Raw genomic sequence first — 15,473 nt, 5'->3', positions numbered from 1 at the left:
CAATGGGGGCCAATGAGTGAAAGACTCAGGCAATGGGGATAACATCATTTCACTTGTTTCCAATGCAAATTCTCTTGTTTCAAGAATTCTAGAACCTTCTGAACCCAAGTTCAAGAACCTTATTTCAAGACACCTTCACTTGTTTTAAGAGAATTCTCTGTACAGGTGAAACTGCATTGGAAGCAAATGGAATTTTCTCACCCCATTGGCAGATTCAATACTAGACTAAATATCTTTTAAGATGGACATTTGCAGTGCAGACCCAAACCCAAGCAGTTCTGTGAAGAATGCAGCCTTACCCCACCCCACCCCATAAGGTCAAACATGAATGTCAAGGTCTGACACATAAACACCACCTTCCTCCTGTCTTTAACCTCTTCCTTTCCCTTTCAACCACCTCTCATCTCTCCCTCACCACTTCGCTGTCGATTTTCCATTCACACTGTCCTCTTTTTCCTCTTTTGTCTGCACTAAAATCTGCAGCTGACAATTGCCACTGCCTGTTATTCCTTGCAACATTTTCTCTTTTCATTACTATACAAATTCCGCTCACACACTTTATTCGCTCTTCCTCTTCCGGCTATTTCTTCCTCATTTTCTCTCCGCAGCATCTCCCCTCGCTAAGCTAATTATTGGGAGATCACTCATTCTGCCTGACAGTCTCTTAACTGCTCCGCTCTCCGACCATCTGCTCTGACTTTCCTTTCGCGGCGCTTTGCTCACATCGCTTCCTCACTTTCACCTCTATCTCTCGCCGTCGGTTCTCGCCTTTGTCTTTGCTTCTCCTCCGTTCGCACCTCTCCCCGTCGCTTTTGCTTTTGTCTGTCTGTACGTTGACTGTAAATCCAGGCTGGCCTTGATGAGGGAGAGGATAGTTAAACGCCTTGGGAGGTTTAAGACCCACTGGGGATCCTTCTGATAGCAACCCAAATAATGAAAATGTAATTCTACGGGCATAATTAAGTTAGAGATAGGGCGATTACTGCGCGATCCATTAAAAGTGATGGCAAAAGTAATTACTTATTCAATCAGCCTGGTTTTATGAGGAAACGCGATGGCGCCACGTTGCGTCGCCTCCGTACAAGTCATTACATTTACAAGGACATAATACTTTAAGCTGTGATTGGTCCTCTTGACAGCTTGTTAAGCTGTGACTTAAAGCCTTGGTGAAAATAAAAGTAATTTCTTGCCAAAGTTGAGGGAAATAAAGTTTTTATATGGCAACTGTCCTCTCGCACATCAATGGCAATGTGTGACTGTGCATGAGCGTGCGTACGCTTGCATGACTCGGCGCATGTCAGTCTGAATCTGTATGCTCGTGTGTTTACGCTACCCCGCTGTGGTGTGTGTGGCGCCTGCGGAGTGTGTTTGGGCTGCTAGTGTGGGAGGTGTGGCTAGCAGGGAAGGGAGGAGGCACTGTAAACACGAGGAGGGAACTCATGATGCGTCTGACACCTCCTACTCTCGCATATGGTGCTTATATCTGCACAGATGGATGATCCTCAAGTGACACAGTGTCACAGACAGAGTCAACACAAATGAGTGTGCGAGAGTGTGTGTGAGGGCGGCGGCACACTTACAACAAAGGCAAACTTGCTTGAAATTAAACCACAGGAACACATTGATGCATACAAATGTGAGTATACTCGCTGTGGCTTTGTATTGTTTGGTGCAATAAGAAGGATTTTTCCACACACGTTTACAACGATTACTTGGCCAGGAGCCATTTCTGGCTTTCAAAACTCACTTTCTTGTACTCTGTTTTGAAACAAAAACCACTGGAGATTCAAGACACTCCCAACCCAACCCAGAAGTCTATACCATTAACAGTCTATACTTAATGCCCCTTTAACTGATTAGCTTGGAGATGTAAACAGTAGCAATCGAATGGAAAAAGAAATGGAGACGCTTTCCCACAAGGCAACACAACCAATCATGATATTTTAAACCAATTACACACAATCACGTACTGGGAGCTGATGTGTGAAGAGTTCCACTAGTTGGACAAACTTTGTCCCCGCAGCAGATATCCTGCCAACTTGAGGCAGGGAGATAGAAAGAGCCTGTGTGCATGCATGTGAGTATGTATTTCATGGGTGTGAATGAGCTTGGATCAGCTACATACAAACTCACAGGGACTGCACCCTCACACAGAGCCACTCACGTCTTTAAGACAGCCCATGAAGTTGTTGCTGACTGGGGATCCGGGCAGGTCGGCGGTGTTGGGGCTCCCCCCGATGTAGAAGAAGTCATCGGAGCCCAACATGGTGTAATCCTCCTGGGTGTAACCAGTGGTGGTCAATATACCATCCACTGAGATGGTCACCTGACATAGGCACAGCCCAAAAGAGACAGATGAAAGGAAAAGAGAGAGAGGATAGCGATAGATAGAAGTAGAGAGAGGTGAGAAATTAGGAGAATGAGGAGGAAAAACAAGGAAGAAGTTGGATTAAACACTGGCGAGAGGCGGGGCCGTCCCCTAAGTGGTGCCGCTCGATTGGTTGCTTTTGGTGCGAGTCAGAGCGGGGGCTTTCACTCCAGAGTGCAGTTGCTGAGGTTGAACCAGCGGGGCGGCGCTGTGCTCACTGTCTAATCACTGGCAGTGGTGGAAGACGTATCGATGTTTTAGTTACTTAACAGCAAAAATAGGCCTAAATTGTATTCTACTCTTACATTTAAAATTCAATTTAAGTACTGAAGCAGTTGCTCTTAAATTTACTAAGGTGTCTTCATAAGTTACATGCATAATATGATATTTTGATATTTCAGTTCCAACTTGTCAGTGGTCCTTTTATCCTCCATCTCACTGCTTCCCTATAAAGATGACTGGATCAAAGCCACAAAAAAAAATGCATGAAATAATTTTATTAACAGATCTTTTGCTTTCAAGAAATAAGTAGCTTGAGGTTTAAGATACATGGAGTGGAGTAAGAAGTAGGATATTTAACCATTTTTTTGAAGTAAAATACAAGTATCTAAAAACTGCACTACATCTAAAGCTTAGAACTGCATGAAAGTGAAATACCTAGAAATACCTAATTATATTGGTAGTAAAATGAGCGTTTTTAAACTTGACTTTACTTTTAAAATATCAACTGGCTTTCCTTGTAATAGCCATCGCTATTCTGCAAGATTCCCCTAGCTGAACCACTCCCTATTCAAGGAGCTCCTGGTAAAAAATAACTTCCTTTTCAATATTTAATTGCCTCAAGTATCGCCTTTTGTGCAAGGTTACACATTTTGTGCTGTGCGTTTGATCGCTAACCGAGCAGAAAGTGCCGGGTGGAATCAAACACACAGCCGCAAGCTGATGGTATGAGATAGTGTGGATTGGTGTAGAGGCAAGACTGTTTTTCTATCAGGATCCAGATGTATGAACTGTGTGTTTTAGAGGCTCCCCCAGGCTTTGCAGTGAGATGACTGTCATTTTATTTTATTTTTTTTCAAAACGGTGTTTCGATGTATCACGTCTGCCTGTGAGATATTAAGTCCCGGTGCCCTTGTATTACTGTGACACCACTAACCTGAGCTAAAAAGAGTCATTTTGATTTCACCTAAATTTGAACACAGCGGTGAGTTGAGATGAGGTGAGCACTCTTGTACGGATGTAACACTACGCTTGATAAGGTGAGGCGGAGGAACTTTTTAAAATGGAACACCAGACTCCACCTCGGCAGTTCAGAGACTACCTGGGGAGTGAAGGGAAATTAGACATGAAATATGGTCAATTGAAGTTAGAATGCAGCTTAAATGAGGGAAAAAGGTTTCCCGCGCTCGCAGTTTTTGTAGCAGCGATCACAAACGAACACCTCGTCTTTTCACATTATGCTCATTACAATGGAGCAAATAGCAGTCTTTGATGAAATGCTAATGAGTGTTATTTGGCTAATTGAGTTACATCATAGCTGTGTTCGCTAGCAGCGCCGCGGCTACGCTGCTATACAGCATCCTGCCAAGCAGTTTGATTTGGAAGGGACTTCTGCAGTTAGTGACCAATTTATAGTCTAATTATCCTAATAGAACTGGCCTGGGCAGTAGTGAAGCTCTCCAATCTTTGATTCAACATCTGCTATTCTGCATAAATGTTGTAGTGTACATTGCATAAATAGAGAGGCTCTGTAGAGAGCCTCATATACAACCATCTGTTTGTTTTTCATTACCATTTGCACACTGGAGAGTGATCCTAGCAGAAATTGCAGCAAATCCAACATTATACATTGCATGTTTAAAATGAGATTTTGTGTATTGATGACAATACTCAATACTGCATGTTGGATCTGTTTGAAAAGCTGATATACACTGCTGACTCTGTTAATATGAACTAGCTTTACTATGCAAAATTACATGTGTCTATCTGAATTGTGCAGATGATTTTAACAGTATTTGTTGAAATATTATTTTCCTCGAATTAAGTTTTGATGTGCATTTCTTTGGTCAAACGATTTTATGCCAATAATGGTCTATTGGCACAAACACATTTTTGCTTCTTTTTTCTGCTATTATCAATACGAAAGCATGAATACCAATTTGCAAAAACAGCAATTATTCCTGAGCAAAGCTTTAATTTAATGTGAGTGGCACAGCTCCGCCGCCACGGCAGCATACAGTGTAAAACAAAGAGGGCTGAACGGAAACCCAAACGACTGCACTCAACAGATCAGCCCCCCGACTGAGCGCTTATACTTATCTTCTTCTTTCATTTATTTATTTATTTTTTTCCACGTTTTTTTTTTTTTCCGTACTTCCCTTGTGAACAGGGCAACCCATTTTTATGTCTGCTGTCGCTACTTGGTGAGAAAGAGGGGTCATATTGGCCTGGTGTGACTGGCGGAAAGAAACTGCGGGTGGCGGTGCTGCTGGATGTGGGCTCGTCTTTGGTGATCTCGGGCGGGTGGGGGGGGGTGCTCTCAGTGGGCTCATCTGACGGCCACTTCACTGATCCCACAGTGAGGAGAGAAACCTAAGGGGGTTGGCTTAAGGAGGAGGAGGAGGAGGAGGAAGGGGGAGGGTGGGGAGTCACGCTGGCGAATGCGACTCGTAACAAGCTTTTTACGGACTTTGGCCAAAGCCTTTTACCCTTGACCTCCTCTTGAGCAAAGCAGATGTGAGACTTCAAAGTGTGGAGATGGAACCTGCAAAGCTGCGAGGACATTAACACTGAAGAACACCAACAGCTATCAGGGCCGAGCTTGGGGGGGGGGGGTGTCTCTTTTTACTGTGTTGTGGGTTGTTGATGGTTAGGATATGGGGGGGCTGGAAGCGCTCGACCACCAATGAGCCCGCTCATTAGCGCCATTAGCTGGTCATTAAAGGACCAGCGTTGGCCAGCTGCCAGACACCTGTGAGGTTTCCAGCTGAAAGAGGGAAAATGAGAGATTAGCAACAATTTTTTTGGCACTCACTTACCCTTCCTTCACTTCCCTCCTCACCCACCCCTTCTCTCGGCCTCTCCTCGTGTCCCAAATTGCTCCCCCCTCAGTGGTTCATCCATGCTTTCCATGCATGCAGTGGAGAAAAGTAGCCTAGTTATATTCAATCGATTCATTGTGTGATCAAATGTTGGATCTAAAACCCCTGCAGAGACAATAGGTCAAGGGAACCGATATAAACACACACAAAACTTGTCAGAAAAACGAACAACGCCTAGACAAACAGAGCGTTTGCCCTGGAGGATCTTTGTAATTATTCAGAAGTGTTAGCTAGTCTTTGCTGCAACCAAACTGCACACTCATCCTGTTGGCTAATGTTACAAGCACTTGCATCACTGGCCAGAGGACAGAAAGGGTGATGACATCACAGGTTGCTAGTTGAAATTCCCCGGTGTTGCCGGCCTAGAGGCCATGCTGTCTGGAGGAAATCAACAAGCATCTCCGTCTCAAAACACCTGCTGCAAAATGCAGACGGATCGTTCTCTAAATGGATCCCTAGGAATGAAATATTAAGATGTTACCAGAGAGATTTTGGCTGCTCTCTCTCTCTCTCTCTCTCTGGGTTTCTTTGTTTGAGAATGGCATTATTCAGCATTGAGAAATTTAAATGGGCTGAATATTGCGATTGTTGATATATAACCATGACAACCTGGCAAATGAGACAGTCAAGGCTCTTCCATACTACAGCTGTTCAATAAAACATCAGACTAGACAGAACACCTTTAGATAGCTAGACGCCTGCTGACATTATATAAGCATTTACATAACTACTGACAGCAGCTACATTTTTTGTCATCGTCAGTAAGTTGGTTAATAACTGACAAGCGATAAATGCTGTTGCCATGATCCAACCTTCAATCGGACACATGGCTTTATGTCTTGTGCTATGGGAGATCCTCCTCATCTGATGGATAAGTTTCCTCCATTCATCTGTAGCCATGGCAGCCTCCGGCTACTGGTTGCTATAAAGGCTGAGAATCACACTTGAGCAACAAGACTCAAAGAGGCACATTTTTTTTTCCCTGTCGTGAGTACTGTGGCCACGAGGCAGTATCACAGTGATTACACACAGACGAAGGCTATGTCCTGAGGTGTCTCAAGAAGGGGCTTTATGGAGTAAGTCATATTGACTTTGCCTGTTAGGTAAAAAGGCAGTCTAAGTGCCTTCATCACCTATGGGTACTCTAGGCTAAAACATTGGACAGAGCTATTTACCGGAGAGGCAGAGACGATTTTGGGGCCAATCCTCTCGTGACCAATGGGCCAAACTGCCCAAAAGTCAGTGCAGTCCTTTAAGTCCTATGTGCTATAGGTCCTTTTCTCAGAAACATTTTTGTGTTCCTTCTAAAGTGCATGAGAATTCTTGTGACTGAGCTGTGGGCGAAGCCAATGAGAAGCTGGCAGCTGTAATCAAGGGGTTTGATTCTGAAGAGTTATTGCCAGAAAATTGCCCACTTTCACTTCTATTTTACCTCATTTTTCTTTCTCTGGAATGAGCTTAAAAGCGAAGTAGACAAAGGTGATTGCGGTGTAGAGCCGGGCGACATCAGGTCACCGGAGTCCACCTAAAGTCACTTTAAAAGTAATGTTTCACCTTGGTAGATAGAAGATACGTGATAGACATGCAGGAGAGGTGAACCACCAACATTATCTGCCTTGGGAACGCGCTGTCCCCACCAGCATTCAGGACTTGTTTTTCCCCAGTACTCAATAGTGATAATTGCAGGTGAAATTAGTAATTACTCCGATCCAGGTCACTAAATGAAATTCTGCCTGGGTCTCCTTTTCCTTGGTTGTGAATGTGTCAGAAGTATTATTTTTAGAGCAGAATTTTGAAATGACAAGACCGATGTGGTGATGAGTAAGGGTACCCAGAGCAGCCAATTTTAGTGAGTATTCATCAACTCCTGCAGCGGGTTGTACAGTGGAAAAACTGAAAATCTGTTCTAGCAAAATGTAATAACACTTTATATAGCACCATCTTACTCTCTGCTTGGCTAGCTGTGGGTCAAAAGCGTTCACATCCTCCAATAATGAAACCATCCAACTCCATTCTTTCTTTCAAAATAATAGCCGTCGTCTGTGAAACATTAAGCTTTGATGATTTTATTTTTTATTTTTTTGGTTGATACTACAACTTCCACAAGTACTTTGTGAATCTTTCCATCTCGCTGTTGCTGGACCAAAGTAATGAAAATGGTGTGAAATTGATCACCTTGTCATCCTACAGATAATAATTTGATACTGATGTATTGGGCAGAGAGCTGTTTTCAGACTCTCCTTTATTTACATTAAACCTTGTCTTGACAGCCCATTTCTTCTTGTGCCGAACCAACTGCGGTCTCTTTTTGCTGGATAAAATGTCTTCAAGAGATCTGAGTACATATGTATATAACAGCAGCGTAGCCTGAGAATAATTGATTTTAGCTGCATGATCACAGTTTCCCTCTTGAAACATACTCTAGACATGAAGAACAAGGACTGTTAATTGAATATAAGAGCAGAACTGGCTGATAAACGCTAATGTTCTTCTCTGCTCTGCTCCCAGTGTGCTTTCAACTTCATCATACTGGACGCATTGAAATCAATAAAACTGATTGAGACATATAGGTCAGAAAACCTGGCATTGCGCTTTTCCTCATGGCCACCCAAAACGAGCAACTAACACACCAGTCAACTATTCCTGAACATATTTTGAAATATACAACCAAAAGCACACTTCCTAGCTCCACTGAGTCCCTTAGTTTTTATCCAGCCGCTCTTCAACTGCTTAATCTTTAGCACAGTAGTCAGGGAAAGCAAACAGAACGAGGCTTGGCTGATCTGCGCTGAGCCATGTGTCCCAGGCATCAGAGAAAACCCAGACAAGAGTTGTTTACAGCTGAATGTACTGTGTGGGGATTGACAAAGCTCAGAAGATCAAATCGTGCCAAGCATTCCTTTTTACCCATCCGCACGCTGCCCAATTGGCTTCCTGGGATAGACTGTGGTAGGGGGAATGGAATATCTTATGCTCTTAACCTCTTTCTCAATCATTCAACCAATTGCGTAAAGAATAACCGAGCTTCTGCGATTGGGTAGCACATGTATAGAGTACAGTGAAGTAGTACCGTGAACTCTACTGCTCTCATAGTGGAGTCCTGTGGTGTGCTCAGCTGAGCGTGTCACTGGCTCAATGACCATGTCTGACTCCATGACTGCAGGCTGCCGGCTACTACGGGCTCCATCAAGTGGATCCCCTCTCATCAAGTCAACAGGGGCTGACATAATTCCAACTGTGCTGGGGGAAAACACTGACCACGTTTACATGCGCACAGAAAATGGGATTGCCGTTAAGGCAATAAGTAAGGCAATAATGGAAACATATGTGGAATTGTCTTATTTTACTTGCGTTAATAGGACCAATCAGAACATGCATACACCATAATCACATTTCTTTAAGAGTGATCAAGTTGTAAATCATGTGTAGTTGGTAGCTTGAAAAAGACAATACTTGCAGTAACAACATATCACATGTAAACTGAATTATTAGGGGAGGTGTCACTTTACAGAATCAAGTAAATGGCTAAATCGCACTGTTATCTCTCTCGGACTATACTGCCAATAGTTGCATTATTGTCCGCATGTAAACGTATCCACTGAAACACTTGTCAGGATGCCACACATATGCATGTGCACACTGTTACACACCTGCACACAATCACTTACACACACGCACGCGTGCACACACGCACGTGTACACGCAGGCATGCACAGACACTGAGCGAGCTCACTGGCTCATCTACTGTCTTTATTGATTTTCTGTGTTCTGGCAGCAACTTTAGTTGCTGACTGGGTAAAAAAAAAAAATGAAATGAGGAACAGCTACCAGAAGATAAGACAACTAGCTACTGCTTCCATGAGGAAGTGCATCAAAGTGAACCCAGGCAGTATGCATTTGATAGAGGGGCTGGGGAGAGGTATCAAAGCAATTCTTGCTGGCAGCTTAAGTTAGCCATATCCCCAGTACGAAGGGAAAGAAAAGGAGGAATTGTACGCTTTGCGGTGTTTGAAGCTATCTCCTGTCAGGCCTTCGACACATACAATGGAAGACAGCTTTGTGTGAGCCACTCATGCTTATAGTGCACTCAGCCTCTATTCAGGAGTACAGGAGTACATGTTGTAACTTCTGTTCTAAAAGGCAGTCATGATTCTGAGGATCCAACCTTTACTTTCAGCAAGAATTCATAGGTTCTTCTTCAGCAGTAGCTGACTTGCACAGCACAGCCTAACCAAGTATTGACACCTATCAGCAACAGCACCTTGATGTATTCAACTTCAATAATCCATGCAGAGCAGAGAGGAGGCGACAAGCTTACCTTGATAGTGCATCACTTACCCTTGTTGGTGCTATATCTCATTACTCTCAAAAGAGGCTTCTTCAGACTAATGCTCATTACTTACCAGCTGAAGGAACTTTTACTAGGAGAGACAATGTGTTATTATTCGGAGTTAGTAGTCACTTTTAATCTATTAATGCATTACAAAAGTTAAAAGCTCACACAAGAGAAATGTATCACAATAGACCACACACTTTGACCCTCCCTTCACCTAAGGTCAAAGCCAGAGGGAGGAGGGACACTGGAGAGAAAGAGAGAGAAAGGGTTTCCATTCAGCAGTGGAGTCCTTCGATAGGTGTCTGGCAGCTGGCCAACATCTATTGACCGGGCGCAATTCATGGTGAGAAGGCCTTCAACAGTAAATATGGAATCTGTAGCTTGGCAAGCTAAACCACTGTGGACCTTTGAACTAAGCTACATCCCTAGGTTAGTAAGGGCATGAGGGCCATAAAGGGTGGGTGGGGAGGACTGGGGCGAGAGCCGTTTTGGCAGCAAATGTTAAGGGAATGGGAAGAGAGAGGGGAAATGCTCTATAGCTGTGTGACGGAGAGAGTTAAGGGGTTGGAGGGTGAACGAAATCGGTTAGTACTTTAGTAAGTAAGGGAAAGTCAGACACAAAAATGGTTGTTAGTACAGTTACAACAAAGGTTTGATTCAAACAGTAGATTAGTAACACGTTTGTTTTAGTAAATTTAGTAGTAGTAGTAGTAGTAGGAGTAGGTGAGGATTCTTTAAAAGTCCTCTGCAATTTGATTTGCTCAAACCAGATCCAGATTTGGACTGAATGTGTGTTATTTCATGTGACAAGGGTTTGTTTTGGTTAAGAAGAAACAAAATGAATCCATCCAAGCTAATAGGGTGACACACAAGCCATGCACTTAAATGGCAAGATGACAGTCAGAATGGGGATGGAGTGAGAATTCCATTAGACACAACACAAACAGACCGACTATCAAATGAAAAAAACAAATAAACCGTCTGACAAGATGCAGCAAAATGGGGAAGTAAATTCAAATTTAATTGCAGAGCACCACAACACCAGACAAATGGGGAAAGGAATAGAGCGTCGAGGTTAAGGTTTTTATTTGGACAAGAATGCAACAAAGATGAAACAAAAAAAAAGACATCGAGACATACGTGCAAAAGACTGACACGCGCTGGGCTAGAGCAGCGGTTACACCCTGTGAGGATGTCGATGTCAACTTTCTAGCCGATAGTAGCATGCAAACAGGGTGCAGGAACGCAATCACTGGATACTGTAAGTTTGGGGTGGGAATGGGGAAGGGTGGGACCAATGTCAACAATCACGGATGATATCAACGGAAATGGAGAGGGTTTTTTAAAGAATTGGGAAACCTGAGAGGGGACAGCGGGCATCCTTGTCTTCGGTGAATAGAGTAATTTGTATTCAAATGGTAGGAAATGTCAAACCGTTGCAATGACGGTTGATAAAAAATGATAAAAAAAAAATCTACACTCACTCATGATTGTGGTTCTTGCGGCCTCTGGCATTTCATCGCACTATTTTAGATGCAAACTCAAAATTGCTTCATCGCTTCTGTCAAATTTGAGCCAAGACGGAGTGAGTCACTAACAGATACACTGGCTTTCCACACACTTCTAAACAGTTTTGTCCAACTCCCACTGTGTTATGATGGATTGGCCAGATTTATTCCTCAGGGCATCAATCCTCTATTCACCCAGAAAATGAAAAGCTGTCTCCCCTCTTTACTTTTTCCCTTTTTTGTTTTAGCAAGATAAGGTGTGAGGTCATTATTCATTTTAGTACGTTAATTTTGAAGTTTAACTTAGAAGTAAAAATAAATAAAGTAAAATAAAAGAAATGAAAAAAAAAGAGGGCGTGGCTAACGTGTTTTATGGCCATATTGATAATATTAGGACAATTGATATATGTATGTATATATGTTAGCCATGATATATACATATACATATATGCTCAATGCAATCTGTATATCAAAAAACAACAAAAAAAAAAAGATTAGGGGAGTCAAGTCTCTTCATGCAAGGGGTGAGGCCAGTAAACTAAGTATAAAGTTAGTGTTAGTGTTAATGAGGGGTCGATCGCACACAGTCGAGACTTCCCCAGAGATTTCCCTGCATACTTTGCAACAACGGGCAAAGAGCATCACATTGGCAAGTCCAGTGAAAGCAAGTAAGACTTACCCGACTAGATGGCAGCACACTAATGCATTCAACCTAGCTAATAATAATTCTAAAGGAGATCCTAACAAGGGGCTGTGAGTATTAGTCAGAAATCGTTTTAGATCATTTTCAAACACATTCACGTCCGCAAGTTATTTTGGCAAACTTCCCCCAATTTGCGGCTTAATAAAGGTATAATTGCCATTTTGCTTTCAACAATGAGCGTACATTGATACTGTTGGTTTGCTCATTTCTACACCTCGGGTTCAGGAGAGTATATTACCACAAAAAGCCATTTTATTAAATGCGTGTGTGTGTGTGTGTGTGTGTGTGTGTCAGAGAGTGTGTTCAGGTGCAGGCCTGGGAACAGCTCCATCTTGGTCATAAATCAGCCTAAGGCCACTAATGGGATCAAGCCCTCATTTGAGGCCTACTTTACAGTGAGGGCTTTGGCCACTAAATCAGGAGGTGTAAATACTCCTCATCACTCCATAAACTAGAGAACGGCTCGCCCAGACAACAGGTCGTGGCCCACAGGTCCAGCTGAGGCAAAATAACAAGATGGCCTCCTCAGCCTCATGTTGTTGGAAAGTTGGGAGAATCACTGAACAAAAAAGCTCTAACCGGGTATTTTTTTCCCCCCTCCCTGTCACTGGAGTTGCCATTGCAGGGTATTTCTCTGCTTGTGAAGTCTGCTGTGTACGCTCACTTCATAAGGTTCTTCAAAGAAAATAAATAGGGAGGAAACAAGGATTAACTGAAGTAAAAGATAACTCTTTTAATACATTCTCTAATACTCAATTGAGAAGAAGATATCTTGCATAATGATTCTTTATTTCTTCATACGGATAGTGTTTGAAGTTAAAGAAATGAAAGAAAAATAAGTAAATAAAAAAGGGAGAGAAAAAAAGAGCAAAACAAAAAAATTCTTAAAATCTAAATTTGTGTCATTTATCTTTTTTAGGCAGACCTCTTTGGATGAACACGTTCAATTATTTCAGGAAGGGGAGAATTGGATGGTATAAAAAGCAATAACAGATAAAGAGAGGGCTAAAAGAAAGACATAGAGAGGTGGAGTTTTTCAGCTACCTTGGAATTGATGGCGGATTGTACTTTCAGTAAAGCAAACAGAATAGAAAGAGGTAACGGAAAACCCAGGGCAAACCAAAGTATAAGACAATTAGAATGATATCTACCATATAATGCAGTTTGTTTACCATAGCGTGTCCAATGCCTGCGTGCTTCAGGAGAAAACAGGGGGAGGAGAAAGAAAAAAAATAATGACAAACCGTAAACTCAACAAAACACACCTCTACCCAAAAAAAAGTGGAAAAATAATCGCCTTTTGCAAAAAACAGCTTCTCTTCTCAATAGGCGATGAGATACCAAGCAAAAAATTCCTTGTAATAGTCAAATATAAATTAAAAGAATATAAGTTTTTTCCTATTGTTAATATATTAAATCATCCAAATAAAGAAATAAAGAAAGTAATTGTATAACTTGTTTTTTTGTGTTAAAGGGTCATCCACAAATCAAATAATAAAGGAAGATAAGGAATAAAACAATAACAATACATTTGTTAGTATGTAAGTCGCAAGTTAAGTAGAGAAAACAACAGATGGTTCACATTCCGTGAATGACACAGTGTTAGTCGTTGAAATCAAAAAAGGTAAAGGGAAAAGAAAATTTTACCAAAGAAAATAATCAAATTGGAAGAATTCTGAAGCTTGTTGTTAGTAAAAGAGACAAGAGTTAGCAAATCAACTTCCACATAGAGGGGTTTTGGGCAGTTTTGAGGGGGAGGTTCGTTTTGAGTGGGGAAGGGAATGAGGGAAAAGTACATCAGTATTAGTAAGCACTCAGGCTAATCTGGTCAGCGGGCGTGGCTGGAGGGAGGGTCTAGTCCATCAAACAATGGTGTTCCTTTGCATTGGGCGTGGCCAATCGTGTTTTGATCACTTGGAAAGGTGGAAATCCCTAAGTTCCCAAGACCTTGTTAATGGGCTGCAGTATATGTGAGTAAGAGAAAACCAGAAAGGAGTGTAATTGCTGAAAAAAATCTCCAAAATGAGTAGCAGGTTAGAGTTACAACTATAGTGCATTTTCAGTGTTACAGTAAGTGATCTTAAATCATCACAGGCATTTAGGAAAATTAGCTTTGCATATGTTTGAGCGTGTGAGAAAGAAAGAGTGAGAGGTAGAGAAGGCAAGAGAGAGAAAATTAACTCATGCATCCCCTCCGGTGTTCAGGTGTCCGCTGCATCCTGAAAGAGAAAGAGATATACATTCAGTCGTTTAAGTCAGTTCCAAAACAACAAAGACCCACGCTCACTGCCCCTAGGGAGAGAAATACATGCAAAATGAAATGTGAAATGTTTTTTTTTTAAAATGGAACCATGTCATATATTTCATGCCTAGCACTTGTAAATTGCGCTGACTTCCTTCTAAACTTCAAAGGAATTGGTCTTATTGTAGAAATGAGCTTTGAATTGTCAAGTCTGCTGAGTGATGTCGTTTTTAAAGGTTTTGTCTCATGTGTCTTTCTACTTGGCATTAAAGCTGCACTGGGCAACTCTGCGTGTTGGCGGCTCCAAATGGCAGCGAGAGGTAGCGCTTTGAAAACCCGGAAATCATGTAATGTATCGTCACTAAACAGCACACGGCACTCTCGTGTTTACCAGCCCGGCCGGTCTGCGATGCTTTATACCAAAGGAAACCAAAGAGACGAGAGAGGAAACAGATCTCAATTTGATCCAGCTTTCTCTGGATGGTCGCTGCTGTTTCTGAGACAGTTTGTATTTCACTGTTAGGTTTCTGTTCGTTACTTGTTGGCAGAGAAGCGTCCATACCCGGTGTATTTTTACATCAAAATCTTGCCTAGTGCAGCTTTAAATATGCACCATAGAGCTCCAAGTTATGCTGTAGGGATGCATGCCAAAGGTGGACATTACCACCACAATGTTACGGATAGAACTGTGTGTGTAGGAGCACAACCCCATTTGGTCGGACTAAATGGATGTATACGTTTGCGCACAATCCTGTGTATGAGTCTGGGTGTCTGTCCCTGTGTATGTATGTACATATGTATGCATTAGTGTATGTGGGTGTGGATGTGTTGGGATGGCTCACCCTGCGTTCATGCCAAGTGTGTGGGAGCTGAGTGGAAGTGGCAACCAGAAACAGAGGACCCCCCCCCCCATGGGGCCAACGGGCCAATTCAAAGCTTCACGCCCACCCACTCTTTAATCCGAGGTCACGGTAAAGTGCTGTCACCAGTCCCCCACTTTGTCTAATGACTCCTGTTAATCCGTTAATTAGGTAAATAAGCTTCAATGGTGGGTGTGAATTTGCATATGCGCACACCGCACCACCCATCGGCGACCGCACTCCTCCATCTCTAAGCTGACAAAAACAACAGCTGATACATCAAAGGGTGGATGTGACAGAGGGGCTCAAAGGACCGGGAGCCCAACAATGGCTTATTAAATTAGACAAACGCATG

The 15,473-nt window shown here is 42.5% G+C and overlaps 1 protein-coding gene across 3 annotated transcripts in view; it reads right to left on the bottom strand.

The window, feature by feature from the left end:
• The window catches only part of nrxn2b (neurexin 2b), a 603,500-nt gene that overhangs the window by 370,428 nt on the left and 217,599 nt on the right, over positions 1-15,473 (bottom strand). For 2 of the 3 annotated variants that reach the window (XM_071923519.2, XM_071923520.2), the window contains 2 exons: positions 13,189-13,212; positions 2,165-2,326 (listed from right to left, as the gene is read on the bottom strand). In XM_071923519.2, coding sequence (XP_071779620.2) covers positions 2,165-2,326; positions 13,189-13,212 — 186 coding nt within the window. Of the gene's footprint in view, positions 1-2,164; positions 2,327-13,167; positions 13,213-15,473 lie in introns of all 3 variants that reach the window. The other variant, XM_078281834.1, reaches the window with a different exon arrangement.

This window comes from Centroberyx gerrardi, chromosome 23, assembly GCF_048128805.1.
Source record: "Centroberyx gerrardi isolate f3 chromosome 23, fCenGer3.hap1.cur.20231027, whole genome shotgun sequence".
In the NCBI taxonomy this organism is placed as follows: domain Eukaryota; kingdom Metazoa; phylum Chordata; class Actinopteri; order Beryciformes; family Berycidae; genus Centroberyx; species Centroberyx gerrardi.
The sequence above is the reverse complement of the archived record's forward strand: the minus strand, read 5'-3'. Positions and strand labels throughout refer to the sequence as shown.